The following is a 24,325-nucleotide window of genomic DNA, read 5'->3' on the forward strand; positions in this document are numbered from 1 at the left end:
AGATGAGAGCGAGAGAAACAATATGGATCTTCTATCACAACCTCTTCTCATGTTAGAGAAGTTTCTGAATGCCACTTGTTTCAATTATATTCAGAGAATTTCCCTATAGCATTGTCCTCTATAATTTAAAAAGACATGCATTGTTTGATGAGAGTGAAGGAAAGAAGAAGGAGTTCAACAGACAGAGGTAGACTTAATGGCACCATGCTGTGTGTTTCTTTGCATTTAGGCCAGGCAGCAAGCCATATGACATCCATTAACCTTGAAATCTGTGTCTCAAATGGAACCCTATTCCCTATAAAGTGCATTACTTTTGACCAGGGACGTTTCCCAATGATTTCCCTTCCCTCCTCATACTTACACACACTGTCTGTCTGTCTGACAGATGTTACATTGATTGCTAATTGCCTATGGATGTTAAATAACGTTGATCTCTGTCTCTTTGGCTGTTTTTCAGAGAACCAACCAATGCAGAATAGTGTGGGTACAGGAATAGAAGCAGGACACAGCATGGTCCAGAGAGCAGGTGTGTGGCCATAAGGGAACAAGCTACTACGAGYCTGGGCCTGGGAGAAGCGATCCTACCATTGTCCTGTCGTCCACGGGTCTCCTGAGGAGTACGTACCACTCTGTTACTGGAGTATCTAGAACTTCCCTAGCCCTGGATTCATGGAAAACGGCATTCTGTGTTTCCTGCAAGGCTGGAGTACATAAGTGATACAGCCCTGGAGTGAGTCTTTGGAAGCAGGGTTGGTATTGGCATGGCTCAGTCCAGCTTTGGGTATTCTTTTCTTTTCTGTGGAGAGCCTGCTGGAGTTACCCTCCCCTTTCCTGAGAGGACCTAACCTCAGCTTCAAATCTCTTCCCTAAGAGGCGGGGGCCTCTATGTAACACAAAGAAATCTAATTTTGGGTTATTGGAGTTGCTGAGTTGGACGATACAAGGGCTCTACTACTACTACTACCATTGGGACGTTCCTTTTTAATATTACCCCCCACCCCCCGAAATCTTGTGCTTTTGAGAGGAGGAAGACTGCAGCTTTGTCTTTCAGTCTGAGTGGAGATGCTGTTTCTACTGGCTTATCTTCCATGGCAAAACCTTTGATGGCCTGAGAGGCCTGAGCAGGCTGACAACACAAGAGGAGGGTCAGCGAACAAACGCGGATCAGTTTAGTTCAAACACACTGACCCGGGTCACAATATAACCTTCTCTCTCTTACTACGCTAATACACTTTTCCTTTCTGAAAAGGATTAATAGAGAAGATTTCAACATACATCTCCATCTGCTGGACGGGGAAAGGATTCTTGTGTGGCTGCAGAAGGATTATTTACGGATCCTTCAGGTATGACAGCTATGATTGGATGTTGGCTGTGGCTTCTTTACGCCTCACTGACGAAACCAAGGTTTCTAATAATGGTGTGTGTGTGTGTGTGTGTGTGTGTGTGTGTGTGTGTATATGTGTGTGTGTATATGTGTGTGTGTATATGTGTGTGTTTTCTAATGAGACGTGGTGGAAGGAGAGGTCAGTACATGAATGCTTAATTAAAGTAATAAATCAGTACTTGTCTAATTAAAAGGGAAACCACACTTCACTGGTCACAGTATAAACTAAAGGAGAAAGACAGACAAGCAGTTTGCACCTACTGTTTTGCCATATTAATTTGAGGTCATGACCTCTTGTTGTTGCAGTGCTAGTTAAGAAATAGTTTGTTGTTTCCTTGGTGTTTGTGGCTATATATAGAGAAACAGCATTTGCCAACTTCTACTTACAGATATACTGCTGTGCTAAAAGGTAACTGAAATGTGATTATTCATGCAATATTAACTGCTCTAAATCAGTTATTGCTACCAGTCACAGCCAAGCACTAAACAGTTCAGCCATGTAGTTAGTGAATGGATGACTGATGAGTGCAGTTTGGTTTACATCGTTCCACATTTGTTATTGAGTCTGCAAAGCACTGCCACTGCTACCTAGGAATCTGACCAGCAGAGAATCTCCCTCTGAAGACTTGTTCTACTGACATGGTTATTTCTTGAGGAATGTTTTCCGTTTTTCTCCTTTAGTTTCTGTAAATAGAAACGTTTCTACCACCTTGTGAGCTCTAGGCCAGATGAATGTAAGACAGAGAGCAAGAGAGACGTTTTCACAACAGTTCATTTACAAGGCCTGACTTTGTTCATGCACCCCCCCCCCCGAACACACACACACACACACACACACACACACACACACACTCTAGCAGCAATGAAAGGCAGCCTTGAGAAAGATACAGAAACGTGTAAAACAACCAAGGCCAAGCTATTACATTTTACAAGCTAAAGCCCAAGCACAGGGATTGAATTCAGAAGAGAGGCCAGATGTTAAAGGATTTTCTTATCTACAAACAAGAAATGAGGAAAAGGGAAAAACATTGTAAACTTGTGAAGTTTCCAAAATCTAATGAGAATGTACATACTAACATTATGTGTGTTCCTTGAAAACAGTCCTTTGCACTCAAAGTAGTTTTAGCCTCGCTAGTTGCTTTAATTCATTTTCTGTGTTTGGTAAATCGTAATAGTAACAATTTATATCAATTTAACAGTCTGCATAGGGCCTACAAACAATATAATATATTGCAGAACGTTTATTGCGGAAAGAGCTTGAGGCAACACAATTCAAGCAAACAGCAATTACTAGAAACAAGAATGTTGGCTTCCCTTTAAAGGCCTTGTGCATTAACTTTACCCTTCTGTCTCCTCCCCAAGGGTTCCTGAGTGATCACACTGCCAGACTACACCAGACGCCACAACCTCCAAACAAGATGACCGCCCAATGCAAGAACTTCCTCCTCTTCCTGACCAGAGTAGGACTACTCCTGGGTCTGGCTAACCCTCTGGTGACCTCAGCCTCCTGCCCCTCGGCCTGCCGGTGTGATGGGACCTTCATCTACTGTAATGATCGAGGCCTCACCTCTATTCCTACCGGCATTCCGCTGGATGCTACTGTACTCTTCCTCCAAAACAACAGGATCAAGAGTGCTGGTATTCCCACCGACCTGAAGAGGCTAAGCAATGTTGAGAAGATCTATCTGTACTGTAATAATCTGGACGAGTTCCCCCAAAACCTGCCGATAGGAGTCAAAGAGCTGCATCTACAGGAGAATAATATTCGGATGATTACGCATGCATCGCTGGGTCAGATCCCACTGATCGAGGAGCTACACCTGGATGATAACTCTGTCTCGGCGGTTAGCATCGAGGAGGGAGCGTTCAGGGACAGCAACCACCTGAGATTACTTTTTCTGTCCAGGAACCACCTGAGCACCATCCCGTCCGGCCTTCCGCAGACCATCGAGGAGCTGCGCTTCGACGACAACCGGATCTCGTCGATATCGGAGGCGTCCCTCCAGGACCTGATCAACCTAAAGAGACTCGTCCTGGACGGGAACCTACTCAACAACCGTGGCATCGGCGAGATGGCCTTCATCAACCTGATTAATCTCACCGAGCTGTCCCTGGTGAGAAACACACTGACGTCTCCGCCGGCTAACTTACCGGGAACCAGTCTTGAAAAATTGCAGCTCCAAGACAACCACATCAACCGGGTACCGGCCGGGGCTTTCGCTTTCCTCAGGCAGCTGTATCGACTGGATCTATCGGGCAACAACCTGAGCAGTCTGCCTCAAGGAGTGTTTGAAGACCTGGATAACCTCACGCAGCTCCTGCTCCGTAACAACCCATGGCAGTGTACTTGCCGGATGAAGTGGGTGAGAGACTGGTTAAGGTCGCTGCCGACAAAAGTCAACGTTCGAGGGTTTATGTGCCAGGGGCCGGACAAGGTGAAGGGCATGGCTATAAAGGATCTGTCTACTGACTTGTTTGACTGTGGAGGCTCTGACTTGGGCGGGAGCCAGGGGGCCCCTACCTTCGAGACCAGCACCGTCTCTAACACCTTACCCCCCTCACATCCACAATGGCCCTCCTTTGTCACTAAAAGACCAGTGGTGAAAATGCCTGAACTGAGTAAGAACCACCGCAGTACTACGACACCATCAGGTAGAAAGATCATCAGGATCAGCGTGAAGTCGAGCAGTGCAGAGACAGTGCACATCTCCTGGAGGGTTTCTGTACCCATGACTGCCCTAAGGCTTAGCTGGTTAAAACTGGGCCACAACCCTTCATTTGGTTCCATCACGGAGACCATCGTACAGGGGGAGAAGACGGAGTACCTCCTAACAGCTCTAGAACCGGAATCCTCATACAGGATATGCATGGTTCCCATGGAGACCAGCAACATTTACCTGTCGGATGAGACGCCGGTTTGCATTGAGACAGAGACCAGTTCTCTGAAGGCCTACAACCCCACCACCACTCTGAACCGCGAGCAGGAAAAGGAGCCTTACAACAATTCCAGTCTGCCTTTAGCCGCGATCATCGGAGGGGCTGTGGCTCTGTTGGCAATGATAATGCTGGCGATCGTGTGCTGGTACGTGCACAGGAAGGGTTCGCTGTTTTCCAGGAATTGCACCTACAACAAGGGCCGAAGGAGGAAGGACGATTACGCAGAGGCGGGGACGAAGAAGGATACCTCGATCTTGGAGATACGAGAGGCCTCTTTCCAGATGATTCCTATACACCCCGTGCCCGTGTCCAAAGAGGAGTTTGTGATACATACCATTTTCCCTCCGAATGGATTGAGTCTGTACAAAAGCCCGCACAGCGAGACCAGTATTAGCAACAGGAGCTACAGAGACAGTGGAATACCTGATTCAGACCACTCCCATTCATGATATTGATAACGCAGAACATTTTATTATAAATGAGTGCGTTCGGTGATGACTTGAAACTAAGTGGCTATAAGACATTGTTATAAAACACTGGATCTAAAAGACTGATTGGGAAAGCAATGTTCTTCTGTACATTTGCCCATATAATTTATATTTAAGGACATTTTATGACGAAGAGGAGAACAAACATGGTTCACATTGCAGACAGTAGGCCCATCACTGAGCCGCAGGTCAGTGTATGTTGTAATTAAAACTGCAATTCTATATTTTAGGGGTTTTTAGTAATTTGTACTGTATTTCCTTTGGCTTAAGGTTACCTAACAACCAAGTATAAAAAACAAACTCTGTTCTACTGAGATATGATGACTTGTCAACTGTGAAAGTGGGTTTTCATTGCTGTGTTGAACAATCAGACTTGTAGAATAAAGCACAGGTCATTCCTTTCACACTCTTTTTGTGGCTGTTCGATAACAACAAAAAGGCAAAAGAAATGACATGATGATCAAAACTAGGGCACAGCTGATTAACTAAGAAGAACCAGGGCGAAGCAGCGAGACAGCAGGCGTGTTGCCTTCTTCCTCTGAGGAGAGACAAGCAGAGAGCAGTCGCCTACATGTACCTAGCCAGAGAGACCCAGAGGGGTGTATCTCTGGAAACATGGACTAGATATGGAGGTGTCATGCTTTACATCTTTGCTTTGTTCAGTGTGTGGATTCATTTAGTTTTTCTGTTTGGAAAAAACAGAAACAGAGACAGCACAGGGTAGAAAACACCGTTTCGTGTGGTGTGTGTGTGTGTGTGTGTGTGTGTGTGTGTGTGTGTGTTGTGTGTGTGTGTGTGTGTGTGTGTGTGTGTGTGTGTGTGTGTGTGTGTGTGTGTGTGTGTGTGTGTGTGTGTGTGTGTGTGTGTGTGTGTGTGTTGTTGTGTGTGTTGTGTGTGTGTGTCTGCACGTGTCCTTGTGATTGTGCTTGCGAGCGTGAGTGAGTATGTGTATGTGTGTCAAGGCGATGTCCTGATAGAACCCACACAGGGCATATGAAGCACACAGACCTTTAGGGGAGGAGAGGAGACCCTCTCCTAACATATTAACCCATGTAGGGTGGCCAGGTTGACAACCCCCCTATATCTCTATCTGGCTAAACTACAATGGATGCCATTCTCCAGTACCTTGTACCATAACTTGGCCCTCAAACATAGCCTAGATATAAACAGGGCAAGAAAAAAGGACGTAGAGAAAAAAATGGCTTTCCTTTGAATACAAACGTCACCGATTTCCTTGTTTATGATTATGATTTTGTATTTTGTATTTTTTTCCAGATTGAAGACACTACTACTTCTATGTTACCACAATTTCAAAGTTAATTGTTCTTTACAAAGTTGCTCATGGATTCTTGAAAGTCGGGACAATTGTCCCATCTTTCAAGAATTCCTGAACTGAAAACCAAAGTGCATTGAATGCTCTTTGGCCCAGTCTTGTATGTGCCTTGATCTAATGCTTATTGTATTTAGCTTTTTAAGAAATCAGTGACTTTTTTTCATACACACTTGAATATGAGAAAATATTGGTCATATTGCAGAATAAAAGTGGATAAAAATACCAAGACTTGTCTTTCTTACCTGAAACACTAAAAATACATTTCAAAATCACAATTTGAACCCCATTCTCAGTCTGCATAAGAAAAACATTGCAATGCACTCATGTGCTTGATACTTTTGCAAATATGAAACATCATTGTCTATAAGCACAAGCAAAGTATACACTCAAACAGAACACATTCTGGTCAATACTGACCACACTGTCTCTCCTGGTTGGTTAATAGTGAAACAACCACAGAAGCCCAGGAAGGGTGATAACATCCTTTGAATGACATCATCCATATACATACTTCCTAAAAAAGGTTTTGTAGGGAAAATGGCAGATTTAGCGCTCACAACTATGACCTATTTTCTGCAGAGATTAAAAAATGCATTTCGCTCACAGCGATGAGGAAAATGTCTGCCTGGCTGTATTTCCAAGATGTACTGAGCTTTTTAACTCGGAGACGGGTAGAGATGATATTGTTCTCTAACATGCAGCGTCCCTCAGCCTCTCTGTGGGCAGTCAGACAGACACACACATGGACACACACACACACTCCTCTAACAACCCAGTCACACACCACACACACACACACACACACACACACACACACACACACACACACACACACACACACACACACACACACACACACACACACACACACACCACACACAACCACAACACACCACACACACACCACACACACACACCGTAGGCAATCAGTCTACAGAGCAACAGCTGCTTGAGGCTGGCGTTGGTCTTTCATGTGGTGAAGCCACCGTGGGTGATTTATATCAGTGGTGTGGTGAGATCTGGGCTCTCTCTGGGGGTTGGTCCCAGGCTCACAGTGTGTGGTGTGTGTGTGTGTGTGTGTGCGTGAGTGTGTGTATGTAATCTAATGACGAGCCACCGTACGGAGTGTACGATCCAAGCTCTGCTGGGGATCCCAGGCAATACAAAACACAGGACTGAGCAGAGAGACAGAGAGACAGAAAGACGAGAGAGACAGACAAGAAGAGACAGAGAGAGAAGAGAGAAGAGAGAGACAGAGACAGAAGGGAGGACATGAGACTGAGAGACAGAGACAGAGAGAGAAAGACAGAGAGACAGTGGGACATAAGACAGAAGACAGAGACAGAAAGAGAGAGACAGAAAGAGAGAGACAGAAAGAGAGAGACAGAGAGACAGAAAGAGAGAGAGACAGAAAGAGAGCGACAGAAAGAGAGAGACAGAGAGACAGAAAGAGAGACAGAGAAACCGAGAGACAGAGAAACAGAAAGAGAGAGAGACGGAAAGAGAGAGAGACAGAAAGAGAGAGACTGAAAGAGAGAGAGAGACAGAAAGAGAGAGACAGAAAGAGAGACAGAAACAGAGAAACAGAAACAGAGAGACAGAGACAGAGACAAAGAGACAGAGACAGCTCCAGGTTTACATTAACAACAGGTCTGCTGCTAATTCAGACAGGGGCCTCCTCACAAATACAGATATACATATACAAACAGACAGAGAAAATATAATATAATCACATTAGTACACTCACCTACAGAGAGGGAAAGACATGTGCATGTGCAGCACATGGGATGTGTTAAACATACTCCTTAGCCTGAAGTGTCCTCACTTGAGAAAGAAAATAGCTAGCTTTTCGTGTGGCGACGATGAGTTCACGCCAGGTATGGGCCGAATCAGACGGAAGTGGTACTCACTAAGCAAGTAGCATGATGTCCTTTACACATGAATACACACACTCACATAATATGCAGTCATAAACTAAAATGTATGATCTGACACATCTCCACACTGTAATCCATACGTGCATTCATAAACACACCCATACAGTCTGAACACACTCAAGGCTCTAATTAAAGTAAGGGAAGCCGCTAGAAGCTACAGAACTTCTCCAAACCTTAAGTGTACACTCACACTGGCCCTGAGGCCCCTACACTAAATATATCAGATCAACTGGAAATGAAAGTAAACAGCTGCTTTAAGAATGGTGTAATGCTTCTGAGTCTGTGTGGCCTCACATACAGTACAATATGTGAATGTTGTCAACAGTTCTCTGCTCTGTCATTTGACTGTACCTTTGGATTCAATCTAATCTTGAATCTTGTGAGTGTTTGCAAACGCTTGGGAGCGAGAAAAGCTTTTGTTGAATAAAAGCAAATGCGATAAGCTATTACGTAATGTGCAAATATGAACTCTAAGTATTACGTACTCACACTGCAAGTATTTACTCTTAGAGATAATGTGTACAGTTTGTCAAAGTACTACATGCTCAAGTCTAGGGCACATGGGCGTTCTCTCACTCAATTCAAGTTTCAAATCAAAGCATGTAGCCACACATCTATTCAAAGAGATTTGATTGTTTTATTTCCTCAACTCCTCATTCATTCTGATTAATGAAATGTCTTTGAATGGTTATGAACTGTGTAGGAATGCCTATGAATATCTATGAATTCCCTATGAACAGCATAAAAATGCCTATGAAACAGCAGGAGTGTGTTTCATACCTGAGTCGTGAGTACTGGGTCTCTAGCTAGAACAAGAACCTATCCTAACTCATTTCAGAGTTCATTTCTGGAACCTGACAGACTCCACAACGTTCTACAGATTGGACCAGATAGAATAAAAGGCCAACTCCAGCACACTGATGATCGTGATGCTCCCTAACATGTAATAGCTCTTCATCAGGGTATACAGATGAGATCCCCCACATTACATTAGCCAGGAAGCCCAACCTTCACCTTTACCTTAGCTAGTCTCTAAAGTAACCGTGTGTTATTGATTGGTTTTCTAAGTAAATTAGCCTCATGTTCTCCTAACAACGTACAGATGTAGGGTCTCAATTTCAGACAGTTTTCTACAGCAAGAAAATTGTCCTGGAGCTACAGAAACTGTGAATTATTATGTTGATTATAATCAATGGATATTTTTGTAGGGTTTCATACATTTTTCATTAGGGCAAATCAAGTCTGAAATTTCAAAGTGGAAATGACAAACTTTAAAAGCCTTTTTAAAACTCAAATACACTACATGTTTGCATTTCCTGCTGTCCAGGAAAATTCTCAGCAACAAAAGAGCCAGTAGGTATTTCTAGCACTTAGAAGCACAGAGCGAGAAACAACACTGCTCTCTAGATTCTATATGCTACCTAATAGAGATTTAATCAGGCGGAAAGAACATAAAGTGAATCGACCTGCTAAAAATGATGTTGAATGGAATTTAACAGAGAAAATATTCTCAAAAACCTTGAGTGATTCTCATGAGAGTATTTAATGTGTTTTTTGTTCTGAGAAGAACCATCTCATTCTAGAATAAAATTATTCTGTCTCCACAATCTGGGACACAAAGATAGATAGTCCGAAACAAAAGATGACCTAGAACTGAATCACCCTGCTATGAGCCCTGACCCTGGTGACCTCCCGTGACCTTTCATGACCCTGTTCCCTACTTCACCCTTCCTGCTCCCAGCTCCTCACTCTGAACATCACTCAATCCCTCCCACCATCTCATTGAGGTCAGATGGTCTCACTGAGGCCACCAAACAATACATGGCACTTCATACGACCCTTCTCTCCGACTCCCACCCATGATATTGAATCACTCACTTCACTAATATTTCTTCTTTTACAACAAGACAAAAAGCTTGAATACAGATGTATGCTGCCCCCCATAACCCCCATGCTAGCCCATTGTAATGTATTGTGTTGCTCAGACAGGAAGCAGGCTCATTTGCATTCCTTTAGATGATTAAGTTCATCACCAGTGTCAGCGACTAGGTTCAAATACTATGCCTCTGCTTGCCTGGTGCAATCGACCAACATACACTGAGTGTACAAAACATTAGGAACCCCTTCCTAATATTGAGTTGCACCCCCTTTTGCCCTCAAAACAGCCTCAATTCAAGCCTACAAGGTATGAAAAACATTCCACTGGGATGCTGGCCCATGTTGACTCCAATGATTCCCACAGTTGTGTCAAGTTGGCTGGATGTCCTTTGGGTGGTGGGCCATTCTTGATATACACGGGAAACTGTTGAGCGTGAAAAACTCCTGGCGCCTACTACCATACCCCGTTCAAAGGCACTTCTATCTTTTGTCTTGCCCATTCACCCTCTGAATGGCACACATACACAATCCATACAAAATCCATTGTCTCAAGGCTTAAAAATCCTTATTTAACCTTTCTCCTCCCCTTCATCTACACTGATTGAAGTGGATTTAACAAGTGACATCAATAAGGGATTATAGCTTTCACCTGAATTCACCTGGTCAGTCTCATGGAAAGAGCAGGTGTTCCTAATGTTTTGTACACTCAGTGTATTATTCCAAAAATGGCAAATCTCTCCAACCTGGCACTCCAAGCAGACTAAAGCAAACACTCAAAGGAATGTGAAAGATTTTAAATAGTATTTGAACCAGGGCCTGACCAATATGACCTCACTGTGACCAGTAACTGACCACTCAGGGATACCCCTCACCATCATGACCATTACAGTGATGGAAATGACAAAAAACTGACTGATCAAAGAGGTCAGGTCACATTCTGGTCAGGGAATAGAGGAGGTGAAAAATAAACACACACACACAAATCAAATCTTATTTTATTAGTCACATGCACAGTTTACAGCAGGTATAAAAGATGCAGCGAAATGCTTAGATGCTAGCTCCCTCAACAATTCAGTACATTAATCAATATTAACAATAAAAGAGTCAAAATAACAAGTATAAGTAATAGAAGAGGTCATCTGCATAGTAATAGTGGACTGTATTACACTGTATTTACAATATAAAGTGGGTAGTGTCTTGGTCACGCAGTGGAATCTATAGAATATAACAGAACAGCAGTGTTGACTGTGTGTGTGTGTGAGTTCTGAGTGCTTGTGTGTGCTTATCTGTGTGTGTTTATGGGTGCTTGTGTGTGCATGTGTGTGTGTCTGTAAGTCTGTGTGTAAGGGTTGGATGTGCAGATAGTCACTAAGGTGCAAATAGTCTGGAAGTCTGTGCAGGGAGACAGGGAGGGTTAGCTGTTCATAAGTCTGATGACTGGTGATAAAGTTGTCTCTGAGACCTGATCCTCTGTCAAGGACCTGGAGTCCTTGACAATCTTTCTGGCCTTCCTCAGACACTGCCTGGTGTAGATGTCCTAGAGGGCAGGGAGCTTGCCCCCAGTGATGTATTGGGCCGTCCGCACCGCCCTCTGTCGAGACTTCCGGTTGAGGGCTGTGCAGTTGCCGCACCAGGCGGCGATGCAGCTGGTCAAGATACATTAGCAAGTAATACACTAGGTAGCGGTGGGAGGTTTGCCTTTCTCCTTAGTTTCCCTAGAAAGCCGTCTCTCCTTCCTCTTCTCCGGAGTGTCTTTTTGGAAGGGCTCCAGTGACGAATGGAACTGCTTCGGATATCCAAACAAAGGATCCAGTTCTGGAAAGTCACATTTTTGGTCAGTAACCTCTGATTTGATGTCTTGTGCTTGTCGGACATAGGAAATAATACCAGAAACCAGGGGCGTCATGCACCCCAAACATCTGAGGGGGCACAAAGTACGTGACGATGGCTGGCAGTTGGTCCAGAGGGGGGCTATACCCCTTGTCCATAAGTTGGAAAAAAWTTGCATTTTTCAAACACCTGAAACAGCTTTTTCCTTCAATCTAGAGCTATAATCAGTACGCTTAATGACATGCATATCTAAGGATACCTTTCGAGCTGTCTATATCCTGACTTCTAAACTTATTTTTTAAGAAACTAAATATGCTTCTATGCATCTCTGCCAAATCTGGGTAAAAGATTGATTGGAATGTGAGTCTTATTCAGTAAATTTAGTTATTGCTTGCTTTTTTAAAGTCGGCCAACCTTGCCAGCTAAGATAGTTACACAAGCTAGCTATCTAACTTGATTGACAGCCTGAAATGGATTCTTGGGAACCTATTTGGGCTAGCACCATGCAACCATCATTGGCGCCAATCTTTCCTTAATCTCGCACGCACGCGAAGACACACACACACACAGGAACAGAGGAGGTGAAAAATGACCACTGGTCTCAAGACAGGTTATAGGGGCTGGGTCACAAACGCACCCACACACACCCACACACACCCACACACACAGCACCACACACACACACACACACACACACACACACACAACACACACACACACACACACACCACACACACACACACACACACCACACACACACACACACACACACACAGAAACAGAGGAGGTGAAAATAACAAACTGGTCTCAAGACAGGTTATAGGGGCTGGGTCACACAAGCACGCACGCACGCACGCACACACGCGCGCGCGCGCGCACAGCCAGTTTGTATTTGATCAGCGACTTGCCACGGGACATTCTTTCTGATGAGGGAAATAACAGAAAGACAGAAAAAAAGGTTAGGTGTGTGTGTGTGGCATACTGTTATCTGAACCATAAAAAACGCCTTGGAGGATAATGCTTCACAAGTGAGCTCATACAGTACTGTAGGTGTATTTTTCATTATAAATATCCAAATTCACAGTTATATGCTTCTGAAATGCATTTCATGTGTTGATTCTGTGACTATTAAAAATTAATATTAAAAAAAAATGTTTTAATCTTAACTGGTTTGCCTTATTCAAGCAGGCAGCAGGCCTGCAGCAAGGGGTACAATATATCACAATAATGCAAAATATTGCCTGAAAAATAACAATAGGCAAAGTTATACTCTTGAAAAATGCTTAATCCTCAAGTAATTTTTWAAAATAAATGTAATCTCTACTATGGAAACTGTTCTTATGAAGTGTATTAAAATCCTCCTCTCCAAATATCCAACTTTATTTATTTAGACAATTATTCTCTGAAACATAAAACTCTTTACTTTCTAAAACCAAAATAAAAGCCATCTCTTGATGAGGCATTCACATTATGTGGTGAGGATGTGTGTATGTGTGTGTGTGTCGCTGCGTGTCTGTGTGTTTGCTTTCCCTGCACCCTCGTATCCTGTCCCAACATCTTGCACATCAAACACCAGCCTCTCATTTAATTTCTCCACTTTTAAATGCCGAGTGGAGTTGAGGTCAGAAGCCAAGCCCTGGGACTGTTCTAGGCCTCCCACAATGCTGCTGCCAAAGTTTGTGTGTGTGTTAGTGTTGAATAGCGGGAACCAGGTTCAGGGATTTTTCTGCCATTAAAATTATTGGGTGGGATGCCTAAGCATGTTTTCGGGACGCCTAAATCCAGACAGTAAAAATACATTCTTATTTACATTTTCGGGATGGAAAAATGCTTTCTGTGTAAACTTAAACAACTAAAACATATATAAAGTATATAGAAAAGATAATGGACCTATATATTTTTTWATTATATAACCTTCTATCAATCACCAAAATAAAAGCTAGACAGTCAGAGTGAATGGAAAATTCCCAAAACAATGAATGTAGCAGTATTAATTTAGTTATTATGTTTGAACACAGCATTAGCCAAGGAAAAATGCATGGAATTGTAGGAAATTTGCTTTAAAACTGCTAAATCTTCTCTCAGCTCCACGGCAGAATATGTAGAATTGTAGGAAATTAGCTTTAAAACCGCAACATTTTCTCTCAGCTACATGGCAAAATATGTAGAATGGCAGGAAATTAGCTTTAAAACTTATTTTATATATATCTCAACCACATGGAGAAATTTGTAGAATTGCAGGAAATTGGCGTAAAATTGAAAGATTTATCTACACTGCCAAGATGGGGGCCTCTAAATTGTTCTCTTAAATTCAGCCGTGCCGACGGCCGACCGCACCGATTGCCACACCCACTATCTAAGCTCCTTTTAAATCCAGAAAAAACCCTGGGGTTACCAAGATTTACCACTCAAACCCTCTCCCTTTTCCCACGGTAAATAACTGAGAAAAAACTGTAAATTATATGTAAAAAAATGATATGAACAGCATGACGTGAAATGGAACTGCTCAATTATATGCAATGTCTAAATCAGGCTTCTCTACAGCCTTTTCTCTGCTATCTGCATGATCAATCATCCAAGCTCAGGGTGGGGAAAGACAGCCCATCTCAGTATGGAGTGCAGTTCACAATGCATGTATCATCTCATCAACTTTTTTTCTTGTGACAGATAGGACTACATTTGCTGCAACATAGCCTATGCTATAGTAATATAAGGACTGAATGTGCTTCTAATTTACACATCTCCATCTGGCTTTTGGGGTCACATTATTTTTGTGCTCTTGGTTATAACAGGCGATGAAATGATACAAGTCATCAACATTGCTCGCTTTGCACGCTGCTCCAATGTAACAAAGGTACAACTCTAACAACAGAAGACTCATCAGGCTCTGGGTCTGCATCCCCGCTCACCATCACGGCTAAATTATATTTTAAAAAACTGATGGAGGAATAGACACGCGTGAAGAGCAGACGGATTAAATGTATTTATTCTTTATTTAACTAGGCAAGTCAGTTAAGAACAAATTCTTATTTACAATGACGGCCTACCCCGACCAAACCCTAACCCGGACGATGCTGGGCCAATTGTGCGACGCCTTATGGGACTCCCAATCACAGCCGGTTGTGATACAGCCTGGAATCGAACCAGGGTCTGTAGTGATACCTCTAGCACTGAGATGCAGTGCCTTAAACCGCTGCGTCACTCGGGAGCCCCAGCAGGTGAGTGAGGGCTGGTAGGGGATGAGGCTCGCTGATTTMATTTTATTTTACCTTTATTTATCTAGGCAAGTCAGTTGAGAACAAATTCTTATTTACAATGAAGGCCTACCAAAAGGCAAAAGGCCTCCTGCGGGGATGTGGACTGAGATTAAAAATACAAATAAATTAAATAAAAATATAGGACAAAATACACATCACGACAAGAGAGACAACACAACACTACATAAAGAGAGACCTAAGACAACAACATAGCATGGCAGCAAAACATAACAACACAGCATGGTAGCAACACAACATGGCAGCAGCACAACATGGTAGCAGGACAAAASAGGGTACAAACAGTATTGGGCACAGACAACAGCACAAAGGGCAAGAAGGTAGAGACAGCAATACATCACGCAAAACAGCCACAACTGTCTGTAAGATTACAGATGCCATGTGAAATGTGCATGAAGAGCGGATGGAGAGAAGCAGGTGAGTGGGGGCTGGTAGGGGATGAGGCTGGCTGACTACAGATGCCATGTGAAATGTGCATGAAGAGCGGAGGAGAGAAGCAGGTGAGTGGGGCTGTAGGGGATGAGGCTGGCTGACTACAGCTGCCACATGTGATATGTGCATGAAGAGTGGATGAGAGAAGCAGGTGAGTGGGGGCTGGTAGGGGATGAGGCTGGCTGATTACAGCTGCCATGTGATATGTGCATGAAGAGCGGATGGAGAGAAGCAGGTGAGTCGGGGCTGGTAGGGGATGAGGCTGGCTGACTACAGATGCCATGTGAAATGTGCATGAAGAGCGGATGGAGAGAAGCAGGTGAGTCGGGGCTGGTAGGGGATGAGGCTGGCTGACTACAGCTGCCACATGTGATATGTGCATGAAAGTGAAATGGATATTATTGGACCTGCTCATACAAGAGACTAGTTCAAGTTCAACTGAATTTATAAACAAAACTGACTTTATAAACCTTTTATAAGAGGCGCCAGCAGGTTCTTTAGACCGCTAGGGCTGAAATACTCAGTAGTATCATATGAAACTGTACTACGGTATTCTAAAATGTCGGTATATGTATCATGACGTACAGTGATATTACTGTGGTACCGGTATACTGTGCAAGCAGGGTTCCAAAATGAACACCCGCCAAGAGCCAAATGCAGGTATATTTTCAGTTTGGGAAGTAAATCTCAAAAGGCTATCCGCCACACTGACGGGTAAATGTTTGTACCAAAATAGTCATGTAATAACATATCTGGCATGATGGCTCGGAGGAAATGACTCATGTTTGTCAGCCACAGACCGTCTCTAGTTCTCCTCGTTTCACGGCCCTGTTTACCGTACGGGACATCAGCTACTCGACATCACTCCCTTTCCACGGGTCTGCTGCTAGCTACCGTTCATTAAATAGCTGTTATGTGGCGACATTTACCTGATAAGCCAACCTTTGAAACAAAAACCCACTGACGAAAAGGAGGACGAATCACATAAAAAAATGACGTTTTGTGAGAAATGGAAGTTTGGAGATAAAGAAGTATCAAGAGGCTACAGTATGATACTGAGGCTGTGGTGATGAGTTGTTCTGTCTTCTTGCCTAGTTAAATAATGGTTACATGTGTGTCGCCAGTATGCTAAACATAAAAGCAGAAACAACTCATTTGTCATCGGAAATAAAATGATGAAGCTGGAGAACATTCGTGACCATGAACACAGTAAGTGTAACATTGCCTGAGTGTCTGTGATACCCGGCTCAATCAGAGCCTCTCCTCCTGACCCCCTCTGTGACGCGCTAATGGCAACGTCAGAGCAGACCAGCACGAAGATGAAGATACTGTTCAGGACTGTACATGCCACTGGCAAGGCGAGATCACTTTCTGACTTGGAGTGGATGTACGAGTAAGTGAAAATGTTGTTACTCTTGTAGCTAGACTAGGACTTTGCAGCTAGTTTTTTCAAGTCTATTTATCAGACGTGGTCCAGTGTTGTAGATTATTTCTCAGCTCTTGATAAGCTTTAGTTCACCTCAAAATAGTGTATAAATACCATAAAATTATAGGCCTATTGATGCTGACATGGATCTCCATGCTTTCCTGTGGCTCTGTAACATTCTATTTTAATGTTTGTCTCCAGATGCTGTTTACATTTTAAAGCATTGTGACACAATTGACTTTACCAACCTTATAATGTTGATCCTTAAGTAAACAAAGGGCAGAAGGCTAATTTAGCACAACCAACTGACAGCTATATTGGACAACATGATGGTATATTTCATTATTATTGAATTAATTTATGTTTGATTTTTGCAGTTTGGATGGGGGGAAAAAGGAATCGCTGTGGGCTCAACATATAGAAATGAGAAGCAGGCCAAAGAGTTTATGCACCATATTGCAGAGGTAGAGAGAAACAACATCAGAGAGACATCTGAAAAACACAACATTTCTCTCCATCATGTCAGATGGCTCCACAGACAGTTCTGTGGAAGAGGAAAAGTTAGTTTATGTCAGATTCTGTCACAAGGGCAAGATTGAGTCAAAGTTTGTTGGCATCAAGTCGGTGGCGAAGGCAGACGCAGCACACATAAGCCACGCCATCAGTGCCATCATGGAGGGAGTGTGTGATGAGTGGGGGAGCAAGTTGGTCGCTCTGGGAACAGATGGAGCTGCTGTGATGACCGGAATGGTGTGGTCAGCTGAAGGGGGACAGGGCATACAGACAGGGCCTACAGACAGGGCGTACAGACAGGGCATACAGACAGGGCCTACATCATCGGCATCCACTGTATGGCACACCGTCTTGAACTGACCTTTTCTGATGCCATCCGGTCCAACGTGATGTTTCAGAAAGTAGAAGACCTCCTCAGTGGGCTCTACACCTTCTACCACACCAGTCCACTGAACAGAGCAAACCTGATAAACAGCTTCCAGGCTCTTGGGCACACACCACTAGTGCCCACCAGAATTGTCGGGACCCGATGGGTAGGACACCTATTGCGTGCACTGGACCACTTCCTGCGGGGATACCAGGGGCGTGTCCAGCACCTGGAACAGGTAGTGGCTCTAGATTGCTATGCTAAGTACTCTAAAAGTCATCATCAATATGTAATGTTCAGTAAATAACAACACAGTTACAATGGTAACATCATGTTTCAATGCTTTATGCACTGATAAAATGTGTCATATCTAATATTGTTTATTTTTGGACAGCAATTAATTGCCTATTTGTATGTCTTTGTTCTTTATGTATTTCAGATTCAATCTGCTAATGCCCAAAATGTCTGAGGTGTCCAGCAGGCCAAGGCCAGGAATATTACAGTACTGCGAGGGTGTCACGTTCCTGACCTGTATTCTTTTGTCTTGTATTTATTTAGTTGGTCAGGGCGTGAGTTGGGTGGGTTTGTCTATGTGTGATTTTCTATGTTGGGATTTTGTGTTCGGCCTGGTATGATTCTCAATCAGAGGCAGCTGTCAATCGTTGTCCCTGATTGAGAATCATACTAAGGCAGCTGGGGTTTCACGTGTGTTTTGTGGGTGTTTGTATCTCGTGTCAGTGTTCGTGCCACACGGGACTGTTTTCGGTTTTGTCACGTTTGTTGTTTTTTGTATTTGTAAGTGTTCAGCTTCGTTTTGATTAAATCAATATGAGCACTAACAACTCTGCATTTTGGTCCGACCCTTACTCCTTCTCCTCATCCGAGGAGGAGGAATTAGACAGCCGTTACAGAGGGAGGCTGTTGTATCTTCTTCTGGGACTTCCTGCATGACACTAACACACCTGAGCAACCTGACTGCCTGTCTGCAGAGGTCCACTATCTACATGGCAGAAGCCCACAGCACCTTGTGCTCAACACAGGCAGTACTTAAGAAGTACAAAACCAGGTATGTTCATTTAAGCTGCAATAAGAAATACTTACCTTAAGAGAATTAAGAGAAAGGACTACGTCAATAAGAGAGGGAGAGAGAGTGTGAGTGAGAGTGTGTTGCAAAGGAAAATTCTGAAAGGATGGTAAAATGAGCCTTTTATCATCAGAGAAGGGCCCATGATGAAGGCCACAATGGCCAACAGATATGATGGAATTTCGCTGACCAGAATTGACAGCAAGACCCTTGTCACCTCACAGGACAAAATGCTTGACAGGCTAGTGGAGACTATGACTGACAGGTTCCAGGACGCCAGTGTAGGGGTCCTGTGTGCCACCAAGCTGGTCAGCTTCACCAACTGGCCAGAGTCAGGAGATGCAGCAGCAGGTTACTTTATGTTTTGTATTACAGGGCAGTCAGGTTGGGTTCAGGTTCATGATCATATTTTTATAGTTTGAGAATTAAAACAGCATGATGCTTGATGTAATGTAATGTATACAATTATTCTAGATGATGGTGACACTGAACTGGAACCCCTGGTGGACCACTTCAAGTCTGTCCTGGAGACCTCTGGCATCCATGTTGAAAGGATCCCTGACCAGTGGACTGTCCTGAAGGTGCTAATGTACCAAGAGCCCCAGTCCCTGCAGAAGATGTCCTGGTTCCATGTCAACAGCAGCCATCAGCATTCCTGCCCTGACTTGCTGGCATTGGTTGACCTGSTCCTGTCCTTCCCTGCCTCCACAGCTGAATGTGAAAGAGGTTTTAATACCATGAAACAGGTGAAAACCGATTGGCGGTCCAACCTAAAGTCTGATACACTGTCAGATCTCCTTATGGTCCAGCTGTCCTCTCCAGAGATCAGGGAGTATGATCCGATAAAAGCTGTGATGCTGTGGCACCAGGACTCTGTCAGGAGCAGGAGGACAGACTTCATGGACTGTGCAAAGAGGGTGATTATGGTAGAGAGTGAGGAGTCTGATGAGGAGGTTTAAGTTGATTAAAATTAGTGATGCACCGATATGACATTTTTGGCCGATGCCGATATCCAATATTTTCCTTGCCAAAAACCTGATGCCAATAACCGATATTTTAAATTTTAGCGGCCTTTTAAGCATTCTAGTACAGTTAAATAGTTAACACACACACATGGACGCAGCGGTCTAAGGCACTGCATCTCAGTGCAAGACGCGTCACTACAGTCCCTGGTTCGAATCCAGGCTGTATCACATCTGGCCGTGATTGGGAGTCCAATAGGGCGGCGCACAATTGGCCCAGCATTGTCTGGGTTTGGCCGGAGTAGGCCAGCATTGTAAATAAGAATTTGTTCTTAACTGACTTGCCTAGTTAAATAAAGGTTACACACACACACCACACTGACCAAAAAGTTATTTTGTTGCCATTTACATATGTCCCCATTACCAGTAAAATATAATCAAAACCTATTTCTTTCACTTACTTGCTGTGCTGTTTAGTTGTTCATTTGTTCAGTCGATTCATTCTCAACCAGGATTTCAATGGAACGCCGTTTGAGTCTTTGCGTGTCAAAAAGGATACACGTCAAATAACACTTTGATGTGACCAATCAGGACCTGAATATGACTGCACGTCTCATCATAATAATTTAACGCGTTCATACATTTTTTACGTAGTTATTACACATTGATTACACTATCACTCGTATTTCATGTCACAACGATTCATCGATACGTATGCTATGATGCTGGTAAAGTTGTCTCGCGCACCTACAATGCTGATCATAAATAAGGATTAGCCACAATAGTGGACTTTGCAGTTAGCCTTCAAAATAAAAGTATGGCATAATTATACTATTTGTATTCATTTGCATCACTGTCAATGACATACTTTTATTTTGAAGGCAAACCGCAAATTCCACTATTGTGCCTAATCCTTATCGTGGCTAGCTTCACAATACATAACCCGGTCCGGTTGAGCGTCACTAGCCATATGAAGATAGCTGGTTGCTTATACTGTTAGCTTTGGGCAAGTGGGTTAAGTAGCTGGCTAGCTACTTATTTTCATGAACTGAAGTTTAATTTTAATTGGAGAACAAGTGGCAACCTAGCTAATATTTACACACAAGGATTCCTACATCATTGCTAAGAATAATGAAAATGACTGCAGTTTCTACTGGTCATTGTTTTCAGGCTGGTTGTATTGGTGKTAGCTAGGTACCAAGCTAAAGCTAACTACCCCAGAAGTTGAGGAAAGAACAAATTATGCTTTATTACCAACGCGGTATTGTAATCACATCGTTCGTGGCCGGTGTTTGCTTGTTTGCAGACTTTTTTGTACAGCTTTGACAGTGCTACTGTATCTTTTTTGACACGCAAAGACCCAAACGGCGTTCCATAGTATGTATGTCATGAAGCTAATAGCAGTGACGCTATTACTGTGTAACTCCGGTAAACTCCGGTAGGGCAACATCTGAAAAATAGAGCACTTGGTAGTGTGTACCGGTGCTCGACCAGTCGGCAAAAGCCAACATCACCCACGACAGAGAACGGTTGAATGTCAAGGGCAATGAATTCCATTATCTTGGCTTTAATGGATTTCTCCTTTGAGTTGTCTCGCTGAAATTTTCTTACTCTTTCAAATGACTGCTCGACTTGTTGCCTGCTCGATCCACACAGCAGACATTGTGGGCTAGGTTAGGAATGCTGTGTTGCACGTATAGCGCAACATTTTACGTGGCGTCATTACGTCATGTACCTACGTTATATAGCTATGCATGGTAGCTTTGACATCGGTTTTTAACATCAGCGTTAAACTAGACATCGGGCCGATACCGATGTCGGCATTTTTAGCTAATATCGTCCGATTCCGATATGTTCGCAGATATATTGTGCATCCCTAATTAAAATGATTAAGCATCTGATAGGTTTACAAAACCTTCAAGTGTACATTTATGTTTGATCCTTAAGTACATTTAATAGCAAATACTTCAGTATCATTTTGAGTTCAACTGACTTCTTCAGTTCTATTCAGGCTGGGAAATTAAATCTAGCCACAGACAAAATTAACCAGCATCTGATAAAGTCTCTATTTTACCTGTATATTATTAGGGTATTTCTACTCAATGTAAAGGATTTGTAGACCTGCTTCCCCTGTTTCCCCTTTGTATCAGGAGAGCACCAATTCTGTGTCCACTGCACTTCTCATAATTGTATCTTACCATTGTTGTTGCCCTGTTTTGACTTCTACATACTGTTATTCATTGTATCTGATATGTTTTGTTTATTTCATTGTGTGCCCACTGTTTGGCATTTTTGCACTATGTACAGCACGTTCGGTCAACTACAGTTGTTTTTAAATGTGCTCTACAAATAAACCTGATTTGATTTGATTTACCGTTATATTAAATTAACTTTTTTTCAACTTTTGCTCTGGCCTCTTCTTTAAGCGTGTATTCAACATAATACCTTATTATCTCAATGAAATGTACTGAAATGAATGTATATGTGACACAAAAAGGCAATTTATTTTTTGAACTGTAAAAAATATGCTTGGCTGGTGGATTCTTTCATCTACCAGTCCCCTTGGCAGGTGAGCCATAAAGTTAATTTCAGACACTGTGTGCAACACCAAAATACAGCAGCCAATAGAACTCACATGGAGTTTGTAAGAACAGAGAACGTGCGATGGCGGTAGGCTATAGCAGTTATTTATTCAGACTCATAACCAGTCAATCTTCTTGAAGAGAAGTGAAAGCCATGTGCATCTTATTCTAGTCCTGTATTATTCAAGCATGTCATTACGATGATGAAGATAAGGACAACGAAACGTATTTCATGTATCTGTTGAAAGCAAGGAATGAATGAAGCAACAATAGAGAGAGAAAAATGAGAGAGGGTCATGTGCACGTCGCACAACATAAGGGAAATATGATGAAAGGTACAGTATATATGCGTCAGCCTACTAATTATACACATTTCAAAATAGTCCCTATTATAGGCTTATTTCAAAATGTAAATCAAATTCACTAGCCTATAATTTATAAATTCACAAGCCTATAATTTATAAATTCACTAGCCTATAATTTATAAATTCACTAGCCTATAATTGATACATTCACTAGCCTAGAATTTATAAATTCACTAGCCTAGAATTTATAAATTCACAAGTCTATAATTTATAAATTCACTAGCCTATAAAGCCTATAATTTATAAATTAACTAGCCTATAAAGCTTATAATTGATAAATTCACTAGACTATAATTTAACCTATAATGTCCTGCAACAGCATCACATGTTCCCTCCCAGCTTCATGGTTTGAACGATGTGCGCAATTTCAGTCCATATAATACAGTATAATACAATACAGTACAGTAATACAGTTCACACTCAAAAAGATTACTGGAGCTTGTTTCATTTATTTCCCCAAGAGAGCATAGCTACAGCTATGGGTTGTTCTGTTTTGCTGTCCTGAGTAATATATCATAGGCAATGTATTGGATAACGGCACAATCATTTGGTCTTTTTTGTGCTTGGGTTTATAGAAGGGTCTTTAATATATGTCTCATCAGCCTCAGGTAGCATCAGGCTTGAATTTTCATGGCCAATCGAAGCTTTAATCAAATCCAGACATTTATATGCTTTAGAATGTCACTTCCAATTTGGACAGGAAATACCGGGTTACCCGGGAGAAAAGTGATTTATTCTCGGGATGGAACATTTGTAAAATATTAGGAAAATAGTCAACCCTAGTGTGTGTGTCCTCCAAGGCATCACCTCTCACCTAACCTGTTGGTGTCTCTCCATCTGCTAGTGTACAACACATACTGAATGGTTGAGATGAGACAAACACCATCACTAATCGACAGCAGCAGGTCATAAAAGGCAGGATGTTTTGAGTTTAGAGACCAACACCATCTTAACAAGAAAAACCACAGCATCACTCGTGTCTTCGCTTGAAAGCCAGGACCTCAAATTGGATCCATGCTTATTCTTTAATTTCCTACTAAAATCCTGTTCTCTGATCCAAACACGGCTTCTGTCGAAAAAGTAAAATTCCGAGAGTACAAAAGGAGGAGTGAGAAATATGAAATATGAAATATGATGGCCATAGGCCAGAGAGTGATAGATCCATCAGAATGACTGATATGTATGGCTATATGGGTGTTGTGTTGCCCTTTCCGCTTCATCAGTGATATGTATGGCTATATGGGTGTTGTGTTGCCCTCTCCTCTTCATCAGTMATATGTATGGCTATATGGGTGTTCTGTTGCCCTTTCCGCTTCATCAGTGATATGTATGGCTATATGGGTGTTGTGTTGCCCTCTCCGCTGTTCCATACATATCACTGATGAAGCGGAGAGGGCAACACAACACCCATATAGCCATACATATCACTAATGAAAGCGGAGAGGGCAACACAACACCCATATAGCCATACATATCACTGATGAGAGGAGAGGGCAACACAACACCCATTTATTCATACATATCACTGATGG

At 42.7% G+C, this 24,325-nt stretch overlaps 2 protein-coding genes across 6 annotated transcripts in view; one reads left to right on the top strand and one right to left on the bottom strand.

Annotated features, from left to right (window-relative positions):
* flrt3 (fibronectin leucine rich transmembrane 3) overlaps positions 1-5,210 on the top strand; it is a 15,220-nt gene extending 10,010 nt beyond the window's left edge. Inside the window, exons 2-4 of one of the 4 annotated variants that reach the window (XM_024007571.3) lie at positions 458-749; positions 1,250-1,343; positions 2,747-5,210. In XM_024007571.3, the coding sequence (XP_023863339.1) occupies positions 2,803-4,770 (1,968 nt within the window). In that variant the 5' untranslated portion in view covers positions 458-749; positions 1,250-1,343; positions 2,747-2,802 and the 3' untranslated portion in view covers positions 4,771-5,210. Of the gene's footprint in view, positions 1-457; positions 1,344-2,746 lie in introns of all 4 variants that reach the window. The other 3 variants (XM_024007572.3, XM_024007573.3, XM_070448626.1) reach the window with 3 other exon arrangements.
* The window catches only part of macrod2 (mono-ADP ribosylhydrolase 2), a 1,308,647-nt gene that overhangs the window by 1,085,631 nt on the left and 198,691 nt on the right, over positions 1-24,325 (bottom strand). The window lies entirely within an intron of this gene.

Source organism: Salvelinus sp. IW2-2015, linkage group LG18 (genome assembly GCF_002910315.2).
Source record: "Salvelinus sp. IW2-2015 linkage group LG18, ASM291031v2, whole genome shotgun sequence".
NCBI classification, from domain to species: domain Eukaryota; kingdom Metazoa; phylum Chordata; class Actinopteri; order Salmoniformes; family Salmonidae; genus Salvelinus; species Salvelinus sp. IW2-2015.